The 23,211-nt window shown below is 39.9% G+C and overlaps 1 protein-coding gene across 1 annotated transcript; it reads left to right on the forward strand.

Annotated features, from left to right (window-relative positions):
* The first annotated feature begins 12,361 nt into the window (after positions 1 to 12,361).
* On the forward strand, positions 12,362 to 13,372 carry LOC113306426 (mitochondrial outer membrane protein porin of 34 kDa-like). The gene is made up of 4 exons (XM_026555366.1): positions 12,362 to 12,430; positions 12,585 to 12,726; positions 12,876 to 13,070; positions 13,335 to 13,372. Exons 1-4 carry the CDS (start codon positions 12,362 to 12,364, stop codon positions 13,370 to 13,372), a joined length of 444 nt encoding a protein of 147 aa, XP_026411151.1.
* The last annotated feature ends 9,839 nt before the right edge of the window (positions 13,373 to 23,211 follow it).

Here is a 23,211-nt window from a genome sequence, read left to right on the forward strand (position 1 = left end):
GATTGTTCACTCTATCCCAAAGATTCTAGGAGACTCTGAAAAATTTGACAGACCGATGGAGAAAATTATGCATGGAAATAGGCAAAGTACCAGTCGACCAACATATATTCGGATTCGAAAACGCATTAGGGAAATCAAAACTGATCTGGATAGCCATGTTCACTGAGAAGCCTCAAACCTTGAAAGAAATGAGGAGGATGCAGGAACATTACATAGCCTTGGAGGAAATACATGAGGAATCGAAGGATCGAGGAGTGCAGGAGGCGAGTGCAGTGGATCGGAAGACCACAAGTGAGACCCCTAGGAAAACCGATAAACGGCCAGGACCACTACCGAGAGGAGCTGAAAAGAAAGAGTGGATCGAGAAAGGAAAAAGGCCCCGACACGAGGCAAGGGACTACACTCCTTTAAATGCTCCACTAGAAGAAATCTTCAAAGAGGTCGAGAAGAGAAACGACATCATCTACCCAAGATCAAGGGGAGTACAATTCGAAGAGACAAGGGATCACCCCGAGTACTGTCACTATCACCAGTATCGGGGCCTGATGTGATTTTTAATTATCGTTGTTGTAAATAAGGATTCAAATTCTAAGACTTGTGAAGATTAAATTTAAAGGTTTAATGAAAATAATAAAAGAGAGAGTTACTGGGACTAGGAGTTCACCGAATTCATATCATAAGGTTCAATTATTTATTCTTCGGCAATTATAGCTCAATAAATAAATATACAAACTCTTATTTTTGCCAAGGTAGATTCTCAAAACATTAGTTATAAATCGTAAGCATGGGACATCAAACATTTAAGCAAGCATGACCCATCGAATAAAATAATAACTAATTAATTCAAATCATAAATCAATTTAAAATAAGTGCAAAAGTCATATAGAGAGTAAAATAATTTTACCATGTCTGAAATTCGGCTTCCTCCGTCGTCCCAGTGATGAGGTTTAGCTTCTCATGATGAAAACACACTCAAAATTTATTTTTATTGCTCAAATGGTGTTTACAAAGAAGAGAAAAGGAGAAATATTAAACGCAACTATTTTTCTCTTCCAAAACTCCCCCCTCTCCGGATGCTTGTTTGGTCCTATTAGCACCTTATTTATACACAACAACCCATTACTCAAACATCTTTTCAAAATATTCTTCCATAACTCCACCAGATCTTTTGTTTAATGAAAGATATCTCAGGAATAATCCATTTATCACACATCTTCTTCTATTTGCTAGAATAAAATCCTGGGGATATTATCTTTTTTTTTATTTATAAATAAAACCACAAATTTTCATTCTCCTTTTCAATAAAAACAAACTCATCAATATATTATCTCTTTTAACTTCAAGATATAAAAACTTCCTGTATAATAGGCAAGAAGATATCTTTTACTTAAATCTTTGAGATCTCCCATAAATTATGTCAATATGTTTCAAATGAAGAAGAAGAGGGTGCCTCTATCCATTTGTTGGTTGCCCGTATCTGAAATGATGGGTGCCTTTATCAGTTCCTCTGGTTGCCTTTAACACTTTTTCGAGCTATTTTTCCAAAAGAGCTTATTTTCTTTAAAAGACTTAAAACAAGATTATTAGTGATTAAATTAGTCATAGCGAAAGTAGTTATGGGTGAAAATGCGTCACACTTGCGTGCTCATCAAATTCTCCCACACTTACATTTTGCTAGTCCTCGAACAAAACAGAAAATTGACCCATTACACAGCTGGTCATATAATAAGATAGAGAGAAAGAGACGCGCTACACAGCTAGTCATATCAACTTTTTTTTAGACCCGCTAAACAGCTGGTCATAACATGCAAGAAAAAAGAAAAAGACCCGCTACACAGCTGGTCATAACCCTAACAATCATAATTTTTTATTTTTTTAGACCCGCTAAACAGCTGATCATATTATTTTATGAGACCCGCTAAACAGCTGATCATAATTTATTTTATTTTATTTTATTTTATTTTTTTTAGACCCGCTACACAGCTGGTCATATAATAAGATAAAAAGAAAGAGACCCGCTACACAGCTGGTCATGATTTGCAAGGAATTTCCTGAAAAAATAAAGTAAAAAGTTAACCTCTCCCCCACACTTAAACATTACATTGTCCCCAATGTAATTGAGTCATCCAACGCAAATATTAAGATGGGAAATGCAAAAAGTAAAAAAAATAAAATACTAATAATAAAAAAAATAAAATACCTACTGTACTGTACCAAAATGGATCCCCAAAAATTAACAGCCTGAAAATTTGGGGATCAACCCAAAATACAGTATTTGCAAACGACAGCTTCACAATTAACTTATGAAAATGCGGGGACACTGAAACTGTCTGAAATAGAGGATTACCCCCAAACCTTATTTTTACTTCACATGGAAGTGAGTATAGCACATAATATGGGGATACTATTGGGACAGGGAAATTTTCAATAGGCTCATGCACGGTATCAGAAACAGGCAATTCTTCTGGGTACTTAGATGCAAAGTAATCCAACAACACTTTAGAAGCACGAAATTCTAACCCTAAATTAGGAAACTTTTGGAAATCTAGGGGACTAGAAACAACCTCTAAGTCGGGCGAAAGATCTTGCGAGATATATTCTTCTAATAAATTAGACAAATCATCTACACAATCATTCACAGGGTCATCTAAAAATTCTGTCTCGACCAGAGAGTCACTACAAGACTGATCATCATCATCATTAAATAATTTTTTACATTCCAGAATTCTCAATCTTAAGTCCAAACTAATGGTGTGTGTTTATAATACTTCTTATATATCTCTAGAGGAGATTCTTCACTTACCACATGTGGATCAAAAACTCCATACCGTTGCCTACGCTTATATTCAGCAAGCGTCATCTCAGACGAGGTTTCCTGATAATTTGACTTTCTACGCTTATATTCCGCCAGCGTCATCTTAGGTGACGTCTCCTCAGAAGAAGTGATCATCCTCAAAAAGTCCCTGAAAAGAAATACAAAAAGAAACGCATAAAAAGGAGAAAAAATCTAAAATAAAATGAAAATATTGTACATAATAAAAAAAAATAAACCTAAAAGTTAATCTAAAAACAAATCCGCGTCGGCAGCGCCAAAATGTTGTGATTTTTAATTGTCGTTGTTGTAAATAAGGATTCGAACTCTAAGACTTGTGAAGATTAAATTTAAAAGTTTAATGAAAATAATAAAAGAGAGAGTTACTGGGACTAGGAGTTTACCGAATTCATATCATAAGGTTCAATTATTTATTCTTCGGCAATTATAGCTCAATAAATAAATATACTGACTCTTATTTTTGCCAAGGTAGATTCTCAAAACATTAGTTATAAATCGTAAGCGCGGGACATCAAACATTTAGCAAGCATGACCCATCGAATAAAATAATAACTAATTAATTCAAATCAAAAATCAATTTAAAATAAGTGCAAAAGTCATATAGAGAGTAAAATAATTTTACCATGTATGAAATTCGGCTTCCTCCGTCGTCCTACTGATGGGGTTTAGCTTCTCATGATGAAAACACACTCAAAATTTATTTTTATTCCTCAAATGGTGTTTATAAAGAAGAGAAAATGAGAAAAATTAAACACAACTATTTTGCTCTTCCAAAACTCTCCCCTCTACGGATGTCTGTTTGGTCCTATTAACACCCTATTTATACACAACAACCCATTACTCAACATATTTTCAAAATATTCTTCCATAACTCCACCAGATCTTCTCTTTAATGAAAGATATCTCATGAATAATCCATTTATCACACATCTTCCTCTATTTGCTAGAATAAAATCCTGGGGATATTATTATTTTTTTATTTATAAATAAAACCAAAGATTTTCTTTCTCCTTTTCAATAAAAACAAACTCATCAATATATTATCTCTTTTAACTTCAAGATATAAAAACTTCTTGTATAATAGGCAAGAAGATACTTTTCCTTAAATCTTTGAGATCTCCCATAAATTATGTGAATTTGTTTCAAATGAAGAAGAAGAGGGTGCCTCTATCCATTTGTTGGGTGCCCGTATCTGAAATGATGGGTGCCTTTATCAGTTCCTCTAGTTGCGTTTAACACTTTTTCGAGCTATTTTTCCAAAAGAGCTTATTTCCTTGAAAAGACTTAAAACAAGATTATTAGTGATTGAATTAGTCCTAGCGAATGGAGTTATGGGTGAAAATGTATCACACTTGCGTGCTCATCAGGGCCATTCTACCAACAATTGCCGAGAAGTAAAATTCATCGTACAACACTTAATCCAAGATAGATACCTGAGGTAGTTCGTCCGACAGGCAGCTCCACCAGTTACCATACCCGAGGTACCAATCCACCAAGTCAGAATCGACAGATCCACTAAGTTTGTATACAACACCATTTCGCACTCGGCTACCCAGGGGTACGACCTGAGCTCGAAGATCACATCCATAATTCATAAGAGAGACCGTAATGGCAAACAGATTTTCAGTATGTCCAAGACCTTGCCAATGGAGACATGGATGATGCAACCCATCTCGTTCTCTGCCAAGGATGTCTCACTAAATGGCCAAGCCCATGGGGACCCCTTGGTTATCACTTTGATGATCGAAGAATGTGGAGTGAAGAGAATTTTGGTAGACAGTGGGATATCGGTTGAAGTACTTTTCTATGATACCTTCAAAAGAATTAAGCTATCGGATGACATCCTCATTCCATCAACATATCGAATTTACAGTTTCAATGGGACCGTGACTATCCCAAAGGTCTAGGTAACTTTAAGAGTGTCGGATGGGGGCGACTACCTCGATAATCTCACCACATTCTGCGTGGTCGATGTCGTCTCGCCCTATGAAGCAATATCGGGAGACCTTGGATCGCCGGAATCAAGGGGGTAGCATCGGCCTATCATCAAAGACTAAGATTCCCAACGTACAAAGGAGTAGTGGAGGTTATTGGCGATTCCAAATCGGCCAGACAATGTATGCAAGTCGATATTCAACAAAACGAGGAAAGGGGAGCAAGGCAAAGGAGGAAAAAGAACAAAGCCAAGGAAGCCGAGGCTGCTCAAGAGCTAGAAAACGTAATCTCCCAGGCGGTCATGGCGTATGAAACCAACGAAAAGCAACCGTTATAGAAATCACAGGGAGCGGCGTCGATGAACGAACCGAAGCCAAACTTCTCGGCCATAGAACCCACCCGAGAAATCAACTTAGGTACCATCGAGGAGTCGAAGATATTAAGAATCAGATCCCTATTATAGGAGGAGCAAGCGACCCAGCTCATAGCAACTCTGCGAGATAACATGGACGCTTTCGCATGGAACTCGTACGAAATGGAAGACATTGATCTGGAGATATTCTATCATCATTAAAAATAGATCCAAGCTTCAGACCGGTCCGACAAAAGATGAGGCGAATCGCACCAGAATTACAGGCAGCAGTTGAGGAAGAGTTAAAGAAACTACAAGCTTCAGGAATCATCCGAAAATCTCAATACCCCCAATGGATATCTAACATGGTGATAGTGCCCAAGAAGAAAGGAGGAGTCAGGTTCTGCATCGACTTCAGTGATCTAAATAAGGCTTTCCCGAAGGACAGTTTCGCCCTACCAAGCATCGATCAACTGGTGGAATCTATAGTAGGCACGAAGCGATAACACTGATGGACGGATACTCAGGGTATAACCAGATCCCTCTGTCCCTCGAGGACTAGGAACACACCTCTTTCTTTACACCTAGGGGTTTATATTGTTACACAAAGATGTCTTTCGGTTTGAAAAACGCAAGCGCCACTTAGCAAAGACTAGTAGGGGATATGTTCGAAGAAAAGATCCATGACACCATCGAGGTGTATGTCGATGACATGTTGGTAAAGAGCCGACTGGCAAAAAACCACCTCCCAGACCTCCGGGAGACCTGTCAAATAATGAAGAAGTTTAAGATGAAAGTGAATCCAGCAAAGTGCGACTTCTGGGTCACATCGGGTAAATTCCTAGGATCTATCATCATGCCCAAGGGGATAGAGGCCGATCCCGACAAGGTAAGGGCCATTCTCGAAATGCCCTCACCGGAAACAGTAAAAGACGTGCAAAAATTAAACGAAAGCTTGGCAGCGTTGGGGCGATTCGTATCCCGGTCGTCGGACAGATGTAAAAACTTCTTTGGTATACTTAAGAAGGGCGAGGAATTCAGATGGACGGACGAGTGTGAGGAGGCCTTCCAAAACATCAAACTACACATCGCAATCCTCCCTGTGTTGCAGAGGCCCGAGCCCAACGAAGTCCTTACCGTATATCTAGGGGCAACATCATATGCCATCAGTGCAGTTTTGGTTAAGAACGAGGGAAAGGAAGAAAATCCTGTTTAATTCATCAGCAAGACACTAAGCCCGGCCGAAAATAATTATACCCGAATCAAGCAAATGATTTTAGCATTTGCGTTCGCAACTCAGAAGCTAAGAACTTATTTTCAGGCCCACCTGATTCGGGTATTAACGAAGTCGCCCATTGAAGCAGTGCTGGACAATGCGGGGCGATCTGGAAGGATATCCAAATGGGGATATCAAATCAAGCAGTTTAACATCATCTATGAAATGCGAACGGCCGTAAAGGCTCAAGTGTTAGCAGATTTTTTGGCCGACTTTCCACTAAGTGATGAGGATGAAGTGGAGGAGATACCGGGCATGGAGGAGGACCGAGAAGATCCGGCCGATCTTCTGGACACAAGTAGCCCGACACAATGGGAGGTATTTTTCGATTGGGCATCTAATAAAGATGGATCGGGCCTGGGGTTAGTCTTTACAACACCAAAGGGGAAGAATATCGTCCACTCATTCAGATTGGAGTTCAAGGTGACGAATAATGTTACCAAATACGAGGGCGTAATCCATGCCTTAAGGTTACTCGTAGAAATGGGGATACAAGATGTCAGACTAACTAGAGACTCGCAACTGGTGGTTCGCCAAGTAACTGGCTTGTATGCTACTCATGATCCGATTTTACAAAGGTATTGGGAACTCGTCCAATTCTACATCGCCCTAATCCCCAGCATCAAGTTCCGACATATATGCAGAAAATATAATAAACATGCCGACGCCTTGTCATATATCGCATCTATGTTAACAGATACAAGTGTCGACGGCGTTCGTGTAATGAGGATCCTTACACCCTCTATTCCATAAGTGCCAGAGGGGCAAGCTTATGTGGCAGTCAACACATCCAATAGATACAAGGAAGACGACTGGCGTAAACCGATTCATTTGTACTTAGAAACAGGCGAGATACCCAAAGGTCGGCCCGAGATAAATAAAATCAAGAGTAAATCGTCCACCTATGAGTTGAGGGATGGCATTCTATACAGAAAATCCTATTTAGGGCCGCTCCTGAGGTGCTTGAGTAAAGAAGGGGGGAAGTCAATCTTGAATGAACTACATTATGGTGCGGCAGGGAATCACATCTTTGGTCGAAGTTTGTCGGCTAAGGCAAAAATAATGGGTTACTTCTGGCCTTATATGAATGATGACGCGAAGCAGATGGCCCTAATTTTGGAGGAATGACAAAGGTTTGGAAAGAAAATACGCTCGCCGGCAGTGTCCCTAAACTTGGTGATAAGTCCTTGGCCCTTCGCCAAGTGGGGGATCGATATTGTAGGACCATTGCATGTCGGGTCGGGGCAGATAAAGTACTTAATTGTGGCCACAGACTATTTTACCACGTGGGTAGAAGCTGCACCTTTAAAGCACATCCGGGACAAGGACGTCTTCAGGTTCATTTGGGAGCATAACATATGCCGTTTTGGTGTACCAGCAGCAATCGTCTCGGACAACGGAAAGCAACTACATGGGAAAAATACTGACTTGCTATGCAACACTTACAACATTCGGAAGAGCAAAGCTACCCCCATTTATCCTCAGAGTAATGGACAGGACGAGATTAGAAACAAAACCATCGCCAACAACTTAAATAAAAATTTGGACGGAGAGTATGGGGAGTGGTGTGAAGAGATTTAAAATGTCCCATGGTCTTATAGGACCACTCGAAGGGAGGAAACTGGACTATCTCCTTTCATGCTCACTTATGGAACGGAAGACATATTACCAACCTAGGCGATGATACCCACTACAAGAACCGAGGCATGGAGACGAAACATCTCATCCGACCTAATCCTGGCCAAGCTTGATGACCTGGAGGAAACACGAGAAATGGCGCTGCAAAAGATGGAGAACTGCCAAAGAAGGTTACAAAGAGAATATAACAAACGAGTATGACCGAGAGAGTTCCAAACCGGGAAATTGGTGCTAAAGGAATTACCGAGCTATGAATGCGACAAAAAGGGTGGGAAACTGGCGGCGAGATGGGGGGGACCTTAGACAGTCGTGTCGAAAGTAGGCGAAGGTGCATATAAGATACTGAAGCCGGGCGGAACACCCGAACCGAGGCCCTAGAATGCCCGGCACTTGAAACTCTATCACCCATGAAGGGATACACGCAAAACAGGTACGACATCTTGTCATTTGTTTCCTTAAAACCACAAGGGGTAGGAAACATGACATGAGCGACTAATGGTCATTCGAACTCGGGGCAATGGCAGTGAGCAAGTGCCGAGGTGACTTACACTCGCATGGTCATTCGAACTCGGGGCAATGGTAGTGCGCAAGTTCCGAGGTGACTTACACTCGAATGGTCATTCGTACTCGGGGCAGTGGCAGTGCGCAAGTGCCGAGGTGACTTATAGTCGACTGGCTATTGGATACTCGGGGTAGTGGCAGGGTTCAAGTGTCGAGGTATCCTAAGGGTACTGGTGGTTGGAAACCAGATGCCAAAGGTTGTTAAGATACGAATTCTTCTCAACTAGGTAACCTACTTACATCTGAAAGGTTACCCCCATCGCAAGTGGCCGTGACTACTTGCCCAAGTTGGTTGGTCGATAACCACTCGGGGTCGTCGAACCTAGCATCTAGAACGACTATTGCCCTTCTACTGAATCTAAGAGATAGTGATGAGATACCTCGATCGGGACATGGCATCGGGCCCGATGACCCTCCTTATCGAGTGTGTTTGACAGAAATGATTTTTAGTACTAACTTATATCATATATGAAACGCAAAGTGACTGAATAACAACTTAAGGAGTTCGAAATAAAAGGACAAAGGTGTCAAGAAAGGAAACAACCATGAATACGGCGACGCAGCGCCCCATCAAACACGCAATAAAGGAAAAGGGGGTTAAAGGTTCAAGCGAATTAAAACCCGAGATCATGGGAAAATTAGTGACGCAACACCACAAAAGACAGAATCATTCGTGTGTTGGAGCAGCTTTGGGTCCTCCTTTCTTCAGAGGGACCTCGCGACGTTTATTCTCGATATAATGATTAACACCAGCAATAATCTTCTCGGCGAGCTCGGCCTTGTGGGCGATCCTTTCGCTATCAATCTGTTGGCTCAGCTGTTGAGAAGCCGCCTCGGCATTAACAACCTTCTCCTTCATATCGACCTCATTCTTCAGCAGTTTCCAAACCTCTTGCTCGAGGCCAAGGACTTTCTGCTTCAGATCTCGGGCTCGGCCCTGTTCAGCTGCGATACCACCACAAACAACACGGTTACCCCGTGGCACTAAGACAGCGTAGAACAACAAAAGGGAAACAAATTGTCCTAATCCCAGAATCAACCCGACATGTTCTCAAGAGACCTGAAAGGGTTGGTAGCACAATTTCTAGCGACTCCACAGATTTAGCCAGCTCATCCCCGGCCTTTGAAAGTCTTGAGGTTAGTTCATTATAAGACTGCTCGTTGAATTCATTGGTGGGGCAATATTTCTTATGATCATTCCACTCGGTCCTTTGGCGGTTATGGGCTAATTGGAGGGCCGACAACTCAGTCTGCGCCCATTCCAAGTCTTGGGATAATTTTTCGAAACCCTTAATCTTCTCACACGATTCCCGACTTAACCGCTCGGCTACAACCTTCTCCTTCAAGAGTCGTTGACGATCCACATGCAAATCTCGGTTCTGAAGCTTTAGGGAGTGATTCTGACTTTTCAAGTTATCGGCCAATAATGTTTTATCGGCGGCGAGCCTTTGAAATTCACCCAGATAAACCCGAAGATTTTCCATCTCTTCAGGAACATACTCGAATCTCCGACATCGCTCCAGTTCTTCCTGAAGCCGCTTGATCTCGTCTTCCTGGCGATCTATTCTTCCATCTTTGTTAGATATTCGTTGCAACAGATTTTTCACATGATCCTTTTCAATATCGTATTTTATCTTCATAAGACGATATTCTGAAGCAGCGTCTATATCTATACTAGATATCTCGGCTAAAATGATAACATTAGACTTAGGATATTGAAACGAAGAAACTCAATCAAAAACTGCAGATATCTCGACAACATACCTCGGGTATCAAAAAGCTCGAGCTCTAGATTGCGTGATCGCTCCTTCTCCTGCTGCAGCTGAAGTTTCACAGCCTCAAATTGATGAACCTCCCTTTGCCGAAGAGCATCCTCCAACCTCGCCCGATTCGTAGCCTAAGGATTCACCGTCCAAGACAAAGTGTGTCAGCAAGGTCCAACAAAAGTGAGACGGGCGCAAGTAAGATACTCACCATGCTGTCAAAGGTATACGAGATATCGCCATACTGGGGCACGACGGTGATCATATGCTCGTCGGTGTAGGAACCAAAGTTCACAGAATTTAGGGCACCGAGAGAATTGCACACATGGCCTGATATAGCACTAGTGGAAAATGGGTGTTTTACCACCCACATCAGAGACCCTCAATGACGGTAGTCGGGACGCTGACCACAAAGAGCGGTCTCTCATTTAAATTTTTTTTGGTATCCCTTAAAAATCGTCCCTGGATATTTACTATTTTATCCTCATTCAGGGACCCATTCCGCTACCCATGATTGGTGATGTATCTGTTGTTAGATGAACGACTTAGAAACGTTTGAGATATGAGCCATTGATCTATATGAACGGACGGCTCGATCTGGAAATAAAGACTTCGTTATTATCTATGCATCTGTCTGTACTCATCTCAATCTCTTTAGCTTCCATTATCTTTATTCTCTCATACATCTCACAGCAGAACTCCTCTCCATCTCCAGCTCTTCTTTTTTTTATCTCCACAAGTGTGAACGTTATTTTTCTCTGGATCGACCTCCATCATCTTCTTCTTCTACACTGGATCCAGATTCGGAAGGTGAAATAGAAGTCAATACCCTGAAATAAATAATCGATTTCAGTGATAAAATCCTTCTTACGATTCATTGGGGTAATCATCTATGAGTCAATTTTATACATCATTTTCAATTACAAAAATTTAATTTTTATTGTTAGGATTAGGGTGAATTCTCAATTGATTTTCCTGGTAATAGTTTGGATTGAAGTGGTCTTTGATTTCTTCGATCTATTCAGAACTAGCTTTTCATATATTTTTTTTTAAGGTTTTCAGTTTTTACTTCCCGTTCTTCAATCTGAGAAGATTTAAATTCTAAGATTTCAATCCTTGAGTTAGATTGATTCATAACTATATTATATTACGTTAGTACATGATTATCGATTCCTCATGTTAATAATTGTTAGCTTGATTCATGACTCTTGGATTTAACCCCATCATAGTTTGGTATTGATTTCATGATTATCATGGTGTTTCTTTAGTTAACAGTAATCTCTTGATTTCAGGATTCTAAGATTTGTTTGTGTTTGATGTTGCTGTTGTTTGTATGTAAGTGGGTTTATGTTTTGAGGAATGGGTTTTCGTAATTTTTAGGTAAGGTATAGAATCATACTCATTACCCACCTTAAAAGGAAATGTTCAATATGCCATGAAAGTTATTTGTTTGTTTGTTCAGATTTTTCTGGATTTTCGTCAATCCTTCAAGAAATTTCCCAACTTGCAGTTTAAGCCATCAAATGGAGAAGTTATACATGGGTGAATCACTAAAAACTAAAAAGTGCATCTGCACATTAAGCATGATGCATTTTAAAAATTCTTAAGTTTTAGAGATGAGGTTCCTCATGTGGTAGTTTGTCATTGGCCATGTAATAAACTTGCAATCAAAATTTAGTGTTGATGAACATTTGCTCCATGATTTGCTTATGAAGATGCTAGAAATTGAACATCCAGGTGCTTAGGTAAGATTGATACGTTAGGAGTGTGTATATTTTTTTATTATTTGGGGTTGTTTCGAAGGATTAATGTGAATTTTAGTTCGAGGTATATGCAAATGGTACCACTAAATGTTGATTGCAGTGTCCCTTCAGTTTATCGTACATTATTAAGGAAGCTCCTTATGTCAGCGAGGTATAATTACAGGCTTTAGGAAGTGGCTATTCTGCGTAGAGGTGGTTTGGCTGAAGCTCTCATGGTGGACCACACAACTCGATGAGAAGATGAGTGTAACAGAAAGCAAGGTAGTGTACGGTTTACATAGGGTGGAGATTCACAGAGGTAGTCGGAGGGTACATGGTATCTTTCTGTTTCAGGAAGCATTGAAGATCTCCATCTAAGGGAATAGGTGTGTATGGTGTTTTGTTGTATTGTGTTTCTGATGAACATAACATGAGGGTTATGTTAGTGATTAATCACATCTCTGAGTGTTTTGACTGGAAACAGCTCGAGCTTCAGTATCAACATGAGTACAACAACATCAGTACTAGCATTGGCTTGACAGAAAACCCCATGGTCAATTTCTCTGGAGTTGTAGGAACACCCCTTCTTGTTCTTGGTACTGATCTTTCTTACGACACTGCATCCGGTAACCTCACCAAATGCAATGCTGGAGTGAGGTTCGCAAATGCTGACCTGATTGCTGCTGTCACTTTGTGAGTATTTTCTTTTGAGCTCTTTCATATGGATGACCGACTCTTTGTTTTTAGTGAGTGTTTTTCTTTTTTTGATTGCCAGGCTCCTTGTTTTCTTTTGTCGATGTGTGTGTTTTTTTCAATGCTTCTTACTGCCACATTGAGAGTCCCTTGACCTATACAGATGCTGGTGCCAAGCTTGCCCATAGTTTCAGTACAAATGAGAACACCTTGACCATCGGTACCCAGAAAGCTTTGGACCAATTGACTTCTGTCAAGGCTAGGATCAACAACCATGGTAAGTCAAGCGCTCTTATCCAGCACGAGTGGAGGCCAAGGTCCATCTTCACCGTCTTAATTAACCAACTGACGGTGAATTAGAGTAGCCGATAATCTTATACTAAGTTTTTATCAACCAATTTAGTCTTTGTTATAGAGAAGCTCAGATAATAATATTGGTTTCTTGTATGATTGTTTTACATTTTACACATGTGTTTTACTGTCACGTTTAGGAACTGAGAATGTGATGCTTAATATCTGATTTCTAAAATGAATTCTTCAGGTATGATTATAGGTGCAGTTGGGTCAACCGTCTATTAAAATCTTTGCCAGTCGTACTGGCTCTCGTTTTTCTTACTAGGTATTCATATTTTCCCTAAAGCTAACTAGGCTCAAACTTTATTCTCAAGAATTCAATTTAGACTGTTGGATTATATATTTTAGAATTAAGAAGTGCATAATTTCACTCTTGCAGTAACATGAATGTTCCCTTGTTATTCTTTCAATTCATTTGCTTCTTAATAGTCTTATATATGTCCTTTTTGTTTAAACATTAAGCCCCCCCCCCCCCCCCCCCACCCCCCAAAGTTAGTATCATCAAGTGTCGGTCATTTTTAGGCATTGGGCATCTATTCTTTTATCCTAATGCACTTACATGTACAATAATTATTGTGTAGTGGATGCTTACTTGAACATTTGATTAAGGTATGGTCGTACTATTGTTAAAACATGATGTTTTAAATTTGTCTTCGGAACTGCTATTTTTGGCAATAGTGGTAACATGAACTAAATTTATACCTAACTTATCTTTTAATTTTCTAGTCCCTGATCTTGTAGAACAACTCAAACTGGGTGTCCCTAATTAACTTTTTGTGTACAAATGCATGATTTGGTTCTTTTGGCTTGATAAGTTCTCTAATTGTTAGTACCATTACATTTTCTTTCATTTATTTCTTTAGTTGATAAAGACTATAAAGTAGAGGCATAAACAATGGTTTTGTTTGTATGATTAATATCCATAACATATCAGTTAGATGCTTAAGTATAATTTTTGGTGTTTTTTTCTTGTTGTCTCTTCCCTTGGTGTTTACCTTGTGCTTGTACCATCCAATTTCTTGACTAATCAATATATCATCTGCTGTAGGCATGGTTTTAAGTCTAATTTGAAGGAAGTGGTCATACCCATCACTTACTTACTGGTAAGTCATACTCATCCTATCTAATTTCTTTGGATATGCATATTTATGTCCCTTTATTTCTTCTATTTTTGAGAATCAGAACTTACTTTTGCTACAGATACACCATTATGAAGTATCTTCTCAGTTGGGGAGTTGGGAATTTTAACATTTTGTTTTTTAATCAATTGTCTATTAGTTAATCATGTTGTTTAATCTTAGAACTTACTAGCTATCTCGAACATATGTATTGCTCTGAACTCAGGATTTCAATCCTTTTTTGTGTAATTTTAAACCCAATGGATAAAATGAATGAATGTGGAATTCTCAAATTTGAGTTTAAATTTGAAATTCAGTTTGGGTTTCATTTGACTTGACTTCCATTTGATTTGATTTGACTTGACTTTGACTTCCATTTGATTTGACTTGACTTTGACTTGAGTTCAATTTGACTTGACTTGACTTTGATGCAGTCAGATTATTTCAGATTTAGCCATTCAGGCATTTCAGCAAATCTGAATCTATATTTTTCTTTTATATTATAATTTAAATCTGAGACCCACGGTTAAGGGTCTGTACCTCGGTACCCTTATAATCGGTCGTTATTCTGAGACCCATGGCTTTGGGTCGTACCAAACAGAGACGCTTTATCAGAGACCCCAACAGAGACGGTTAAAACTAGTCGTATAACTCGTATATATGACTAGTCCTGACGGTCGCGGAACTTCTGTTTTCCACTAGTGTAGTAAATGAAGTTTGGACGCTTGATGACGACCCAGAGATATTCTGAGGCAACCTCTGCAACGCCTCCGTCTCAGCAGTAGACATCTTATCCAGCACAGGATTCTCAGCCGGCCCGGGATCGCTAGGCTGCAAGCTAGAAACCACAACAACGACATCATCATCTTCCTTAGATTCATCCTCATCATCATCTCCGAAGATGTCGTCATCATCATCCTGGTCGGGAATCTCGATCACAATATCCGAGTCTTTCGGCATTTCACCTTTCGTTACTGATCTACCCCGAGGAGGATTGCACCTTGGGATCTGCTCCTCAACCTGAACCTCACCACCTACAGCTGCAGACGAGACGACAGAGCAATTTTTTAGCGACCTCTTCATAAAATGAGATATGGGACGCCGATCATCAAAATCCTCACCGTCTTGAACCTCGGACCCCCCATCACTCTCATCCTCGCACCTAGGCATTTTCTGCACAAGGCCCTACGTCAGACCATGTGAAGGCAAAAAACAGGGAAAGTACATGTACTTAGGAATAAGTATGTATGTTTGTTACCTTCCCCTGATCCTCCTCGACCCTTGTGCTAGCACTTCTCTTCTTAGAAATCAGAGTTGCCTTAACAGGATCTCTCTGAGACTTAACCTAAGACAACCAAAAGATAATCAATAACCCGAGCCAGTACAACAAGGGCCGAAGAAAAATCAACATACCTTATCATCATTAATAACCCAGAAAAGGTAAGGCTCGAGGGGAAGCTCTGGAGGAGGAAAGCTACCATGCAAAATTTGACCACGGACGAGGAGTGGAACCCGATCCTAGTAAGGGTCATTCGTATGACGAGCACGCTTGTTAGAACCTTTAACAATAGGATCGGCATCCAACATTAGCCTAGCAGCACCATCGGGGAGAACCTTCTGAGGATGAGGGCTAGCGGCGAATCCAGCAAGATCACCGTTGGCAGTAGTCCCGCTCCGATAATTAACAACAAAACTGGCAGAAGTGCATGCTGGGGTATCGGATGGTTTATAGGACGACCACTCTGCCTCAGTGCAGTGACCATCTCCTTGCCTTTTCCACTCGTTCATCAGGTGATAAGTGTTTCCATTCCACTAAGCCAAACCTCGGGGAGGACGAAGCTGTGACAGCACCTCATAGTAGAAGGGATTTTTAGGATCATACAGCGGGAAACGAAGACCAAGCTGAATCTGCCCCCTAGTAATAATAACCGCCTCGGACGACTGTTCGATCTTGTCGACATCGGCTTTCCTCAACACACCCGTTCGGCCCGAGATAAGAGTCACCTCATAATTTTGAAGGCCGAATTCTTCCTTCAACTGATTAATGAACTCATCATCAGACAGTTCCTTACGAATTCTCTTATCAGCCCTACATGGAAACGAGGGAGAGCTGTCAGGGAAAAGGGATTTCATAGCACGAAAATCATGATGGGAAGGAATTTCAAGCAAAAACAAAGAATCAAGGGAAACGACATCATTATCATAAAAAGTATCACTCACGCACCTCTTTTCAGTCATGGGTGGAGAAGAAGTTTCCATTACAGAACAAAAGGGAGAGCTTGAAACCCGAAGACAAACAGAAAAAAGAGAAATGAAGGAAGAAAACCAACCAAGGCAGCCGCCGTCAACTTGAAAACCAAAGAAGAAAGAGAAAATGGAGAAGGGTCACCGGAAATAATGGTAGCAAGGAAGGAGTAGAATCGCACAGAGAGAGAAACTTTTGATTTTGTAGGAAAACACGGTTAGAAGCAGAAGCCGAACAATTTATACTCAAAGGCATCGTAACCGGCAGCAGCAGTTACAGGTCATAAAGGCAGTAGTAATGGGGAAATGCATGGCGGAATTCGCGGCATGACTAGGGACATGGGAAGTCGAGCAATTTTCTTCCCCTCGTGTCAAGCACACGAGTGAAACAAGGGGCATAAATGTAAGTGTAAATAATCCACAGGGCTAGGTGGAGAGATCCCAGGCTAAGTTGCACCAAGAAACGAAGGAACAGAAGCACTGAATAACTCAAGTAGGCACAAACAAAGAGAAATTACGAGGGCCGAGCGTGACAACCATTTAGCTGTAGGATGTGACAAGTCTACCATCACCTGACAAAGCTGACAGAAGACCAGAAGACACTCGGTCAAACTAAGAAAGAAAGTCAAGACGAAGCGGAAAGAAGGGAGAAGGAAACATCGGACTAAATAACATTAAAGGATAGGCCTCGGATGCAAAACTGTCGGGAGCCCGTACTATATCGGCCCAGGCGATAGATCGGAGGAACATCAAGGTAGGCCCGAGGAGGAACGGCGAGATAGATGCACCATGATTTACATTGTAACTTTGTCGTATCCCTGTCTTGGCCTATAAATATAAGGGCATCTAGAGAGTGAGAGGCAGGTTGTAAAGGAGAGAAAGTTCACACTTAGAGAGAAAATAAGTCATTATTGTGAGAGAGATCATCACTTGTAACCAAACTTGAAGTAATAATAATCACTCCTTTCACCCCGTGGACGTAGGTAATCATGCCGAACCACGTATATCTTCGTGTTCATGTTTGCTCATGCATCTTCACTTTGGTTCAGTTTAGTAGTTTCACCCTTGGATGTAATGTGCGATTTTATGCTACTACACCACCACCGACTTTCAATCCAATCCTTCCGTTACCTCATCAAAATCTCTTCCATGAATGCCAACGTGGATTTAAATTTGAAAACCCAAATCGCAGAATTTCCTTACTAATCAATCCAAAATGTAACGTCTACTACTGAAAAACAAATTACAACCAAATCCAATTCTTTATACTCGTTTGCAAGGCCCCTCAGCAGAAATGGTTTGCCCTGCACTTACAATTTTTTCGTTACTGCTACGATCCTTCTCTTCTAACTTATTGAGACGCAGTCCCACTGGTACTGTACTTCAGAAGGTACCTGCTGATTTCCAGGTTTTCCATACAATGAGAGTCTTAATGGCCTCCATTTCCAATACATTGAACACCATAAACATACTTCATCGCCTCCTGGCTAATCTTCGAAAAGTACAATTCAAATTAGACACATTTGTCAGGAAAACTTTACATTAATCGGAAAGAAATTCTGAAGTAGATTAAACCCACTGTCACAAGACTCACCACCATTAGATAAGTCCACATCATGCAACACTTTAGACCGTGAACGAAGATTGACCCTATTAGACTAGCTCAATTTTTTCTTAATATCAGGAGCGACCCAGCAATGAATTATCCTCCTGCGAGGCTGAGACATTTGTCTGAGATGAAAGTGAACACAACTTATAGACATTTGTCTGACTGGTGGTGACTGTCAGTCTCATCTATTCACAAATTCCAGTTGCAAAAGTCCAGGTATAAAAACCTTTTTTTTTTTTTTTTTTTTTTTTTTGCGTATGCAAGCAAACCCTGACAAGGAGCATGAATTAGACTTGGCATCAAGTCAAGCAATAGAAGTTAGTTGTTCCCTTTTGCTATACTAGCTTAACATTTTTTCTTAATCAACCTGCTTTTGCTTGTCTAATTTAAATAGGAAACAACAGATCGCTTTCCTCAATTGGTGAATTTGCATAATAAATGGATTTAGCGGGGGGCTTCATTTTGAGTATTAACTTTCTTTTCTTATTAAACAATGCAGTTGAAAAAAATGGTGTCTCTGATGATAGAAGGGACTAAGGTTCCTCTATATGGAGCACGAGAAAGCTTGGCAGTGTCAGATAACAAAAGTGGAGTTCCACAGAGGATAGAATTCGGAATTTATACACGAGTTAATGTTGTAGATAGATAAGCTTGCTAAGTCAAGACACCGGAAACGCATTAGTTGTCATGTGATTATTGACTCCAGTATCACTAAACCAATCGAATTCAATAAAAACTCATGCACATACGGTTAAAAAAGGAGTTTTACTAGGTTGTTTTTTTCCTTACGAAGATTGTGCGTCTTAGGGAAGAACTTGCGTTTACTGTAAGTTTTTTTTCAAAATAATGCTATTAGTCAGTTTTATTTTTTCTTTTTGTTGGTTAAGTAATGTTGCGGCTGTAACAATAAAAAACACTCAAAGAAGATGTGAAGATGTTAGAAGTAAAATTTCTGGAAGGTAAATAAACACTCAAATGGACAGCAAACAGAAGACAGAGTCACGTGTTCAACACGCTGTCTTCTGTTTGCTGTCCATTTGAGTGTTTATTTACCTTCCAGAAATTTTACTTCTAACATCTTCACATCTTCTTTGAGTGTTTTTTATTGTTACAGCCGCAACAATCTTAACACAATAGTTGACCGGCACGCCTCAAGAATGAGTGATGCTTATACCCTGTGGTCAAGTTGTATCCAGGATAAAACTGTCTGATGCAAGTATTGTTAGCACTACAATACTTGCCCACTCATACGAACTTAACAGCAAAGCACGGAAGAAAAGAAAAAACCACACAGAGAGAGAGACGAAAAGAAGAGGATAGTAGCTCTTCTGGACACAAAAAGAAATGAAGAAGAAGAGTTCTTTTTATAGGCTAACAGAGGAGGTGAAATCAATGCACATTAATGTGCGAAATAATTCTGCATGCAAAATAATGTTGTCAAAATGTCAACATAATTCTGTCATCAAACAATCAAAAAACAGTAAGAAATGTCGACATCCATGCAAATAAATTCGTTAGAAAATATGTTTTCATTAAGAGAGTAAATTCGCCCAGGTCACACGCCCCCCACATTTACATGATCAAATTATCTCTGTCTGTAACAATGGGTAAGAACGATGTTGAAAGGCCAGCAAAATTTTCTAGGAAATATTTCAAAAGATGGCAATCGAAGATGTTATTTTTTTATGAGTTATCGTGAGTTAGATCATTATGTTTTGGTTCCTTATGATGTGGGTTTGAAGGATATGGGTCGTGAACTTGAGTTGGAGGATTGGGTTAGGCAGAACTATATGGCCAAAAATCATATTCTGAACTGTTTGGAAGATGCTCTGTATGACTTCTACATTGCAAAAGAGAACTTTAATGCTTTTGATTTATGGGCTGCTTTGGAGGAAAAATACCAAGCTGAAACTGCTGGAAGTAAGAAATTCTTGGTAGCTAGGCTTTATGAGTATAAAATGGTGAATGACAAATCTGTGGTTGATCAATTCCTTGAACTCCAGCAAATCATGAATGAAATTCTTGCGGAAGGTATGGTGATTGATGAAACTTTCCAAGTGTCTACTGTCATCGAGAAATTGCCTTCTTCCTGGTCCGACTACAAGAAGAAACTGAGACATGAAACTGCTGAGTTTACTATGGTTTATTTGGATAAGAATGATTCTTCTTCTTATGTTTGTGAGTCTTTGAATGTTTGGCATGGTAGACTTGGGCATGTTAATTATAAGTCAATGCTTAAACTAGCTGATGCAGGCTGCATACCCAAACTTAGTTTGGAAAGGAACACAAATGTGAAATATGCGTAGAATCAAAGTATGCTAGAAAACCTTTTAGCAAAAATGTTCACAGAAATTCTAAACCCTTAGAATTAATTCACTCAGACCTAGTTGACATGAAATCGGTTCAAACTAGAGGTGCTAAGAAATGGTTTGTTACCTTTATAGATGACTGTACTAGGTACTGTCATATTTATTTTCTTAGAGGTAAGGATGATGCCTTAGAAGCCTTTAAGAGGTACAAATTAGAAGTTGAAAACCAATTGAATACTACGATTAAAACCATTAGGTCTGACCGTGGTGGTGAGTACATAACTCTTATAGGAGATTTCTGTGTAGAACATGGCATAATACACGAGGTTACCCCTCCTTATTCACCTCAGTCGAATGGTGTAGCTGAACGTAAGAACCGTACCCTGAAGGAGATGATGAATGTCATGTTAATTAGTTCAGGATTACCTTCGAACTTGTGGGGGGAAGTTGTCCTCTCAACCTGCTATATCCTGAACAGGGTACCTTTTAAAGGATCAGATAAAACTCCATATGAATTGTGGAAAGGTAGACAACCTTCTTTAGCATACTTCAAAGTGTGGGGGTGTTTGTCTAAGGTTCAGATCCCTAAACCTAAAGCAACCAAGATAGGACCCAAAACTGTTGACTGTGTCTTCATAGGGTATCCTGAGCATACACCTTCATATAGGTTCATGGTTGTGAGTTCTGATATTTCTGAATTTGGTGTGAATACTACTATGGAGTTTAGGGATGCTGTGTTTTTTGAAAATGTTTTTCCTTTAAAAACTGACTCTCGCAAGAGAGGTGTTGATCCCCTAGATGTCCCTTCAACATGTCAGACTTTACCTTTAGAGGAAGATGAAGTAGAAACTGATCCTAGGAGAAGTAAAAGGGCTAGAACCAAAACCTCCTTTGGACCTGACTTCGTAACACTAGCAGAGTCTAATCCTCAGACTTATAGAGAAGCCATGACTTCACCGGAAGCTCCATGGTGGAAAGAGTCCAGTATTAGTGAAATGGAATCCATCAAAGAGAATGATACATGGGAGATAGTAGATTTACCTCCAGGGTATAAGGCCATAGGATGTAAATGGATCTTCAGGAGGAAACGCAACATAGATGGAACTATTCAAAAATACAAGGATAGGTTAGTAGTTAAAGGCTACAAACAAAAGGAAGGTCTAGATTTCTTTGATACTTACTCACCCGTTACGAGAATTACTTCCATTAGGATGTTAATTGCTATAGATGCGGTTCATAACCTAGAGATACATCAAATGGATGTAAAAAAAACTTTTCTACATGGTGAATTAGATGAAGAAATTTACATGGAACAACCTGAGGGCTTTATAGTGAAAGGTTGTGAAAACAAAGTTTGTAAACTGAAAAAATCTTTGTATGGATTGAAACAAGCACCTAAACAATGGAATGAAAAATTTGATCATGTAATGTTTTCTAGTGGTTTTAAAATCAATGAATCTGACAAGTGTGTCTATACTAAACTTGTGAATGATGCATGTGTGATTGTATGCTTGTATGTTGACGATATGCTTATACTTGGTACAAACATGGATGTAATTAATTCCACTAAGAGCATGTTGAATGAGAACTTTGACATGAAAGACTTAGGCCCCGCAGATGTAATCTTAGGGATGAAAATTATAAGAAATTCTAACGGTTATAGTCTTAGTCAATCTCATTATGTTGAATCTGTGCTTAGAAAATTCAATCATTTTGATTGTAAACCTGCTTATACTCCGTATGATCCTTGTTGTAAACTCAAAAAGAATATGGGTAATGGAGTATCTCAACTTGAATACTCTCGATTTATAAGAAGTCTGATGTATTTGATGAACTGTACTAGGCCAGACATTGCTTATGCTGTGAGTAGGTTAAGTAGGTAATCTTGTAATCCAGGGCAGGAACATTGGGATGCACTTTTTAGAGTGTTGAGGTATTTGAAATACACTTTGACCTTTTGTTTGAATTATGAAAGGTATCCTGCCGTCCTTGAGGGATTTTGTGATGCAAACTGGATTCAGACTCAGAGGAGTCCAAGTCTACGAGTGGATATGTTTTCACTCTAGCAGGTGGGGCTGTTTCTTAGAAGAGTTCCAAACAAACCTGCATAGCTCGATCCACTATGGAATCTGAGTTTATTGCGTTAGATAAAGCAGGAGAGGAAGTCGCATTGCTAAGATGCTTTTTAGAAGACATTCCTCTCTGGCATAGGCCTGTGCCAGCTATATCTATACATTGTGATAATCAAGCTTCCATAGCTAAAGCTAAAAACAACTACTATAATGGGAAGTCTATACATATAAAGAGAAGACACGATACTCTAAAACAACTAATCTCAAAAGGTGTTATTTCCATTGATTGGGTCAAGTCCAAGGAGAATATCGCGGACCCTTTGACGAAAGGTTTGTCCAAGGAGATAGTTAGTAATGCATCTAAGGGGATGTGGCTTAGGCTCATTAAATAAACTTGCCATGAAGGATACTCAACCTTGTTGACCGGAGATCCCAAGATCAAGGTTTTGAATGAGAAACTAATTTGTGGTGGGTCAAGGTAAACACTATCAGAGAATTTCATTCTCTGCCCCTTCCCTATGATGTAGACGTGATAGTGTGACTGCATGAGAATGATGACTTTAAACTAAGTCTCAATGAGTTCTGTAGTTTCAATTTAAGATTGAAGTGGGGTGTAGCAGTAAACACTCTTGATGGAACTCACCTATCTGAATGTGAAAGTGGGTCGCTTCCTATGAGAATAGAGCTGATTCTCTAGAGCATTCTGAGAAAC

This window comes from Papaver somniferum, chromosome 8, assembly GCF_003573695.1.
Source record: "Papaver somniferum cultivar HN1 chromosome 8, ASM357369v1, whole genome shotgun sequence".
Classification (NCBI taxonomy): Eukaryota; Viridiplantae; Streptophyta; class Magnoliopsida; order Ranunculales; family Papaveraceae; genus Papaver; species Papaver somniferum.

What these genes read in the sequence shown, in the direction of transcription:
- LOC113306426 (XM_026555366.1), top strand. Translation starts at nt 12,362, where the DNA reads ATGAGTGTAACAGAAAGCAAGGTAGTGTACGGTTTACATAGGGTGGAG. An exon ending in TTCTTACGACACTGCATCCG is followed by an intron (nt 12,727 to 12,875) that starts GTAACCTCACCA and finishes TTTGATTGCCAG; the next exon opens with GCTCCTTGTTTTCTTTTGTC. An exon ending in GGCTAGGATCAACAACCATG is followed by an intron (nt 13,071 to 13,334) that starts GTAAGTCAAGCG and finishes TGAATTCTTCAG; the next exon opens with GTATGATTATAGGTGCAGTT.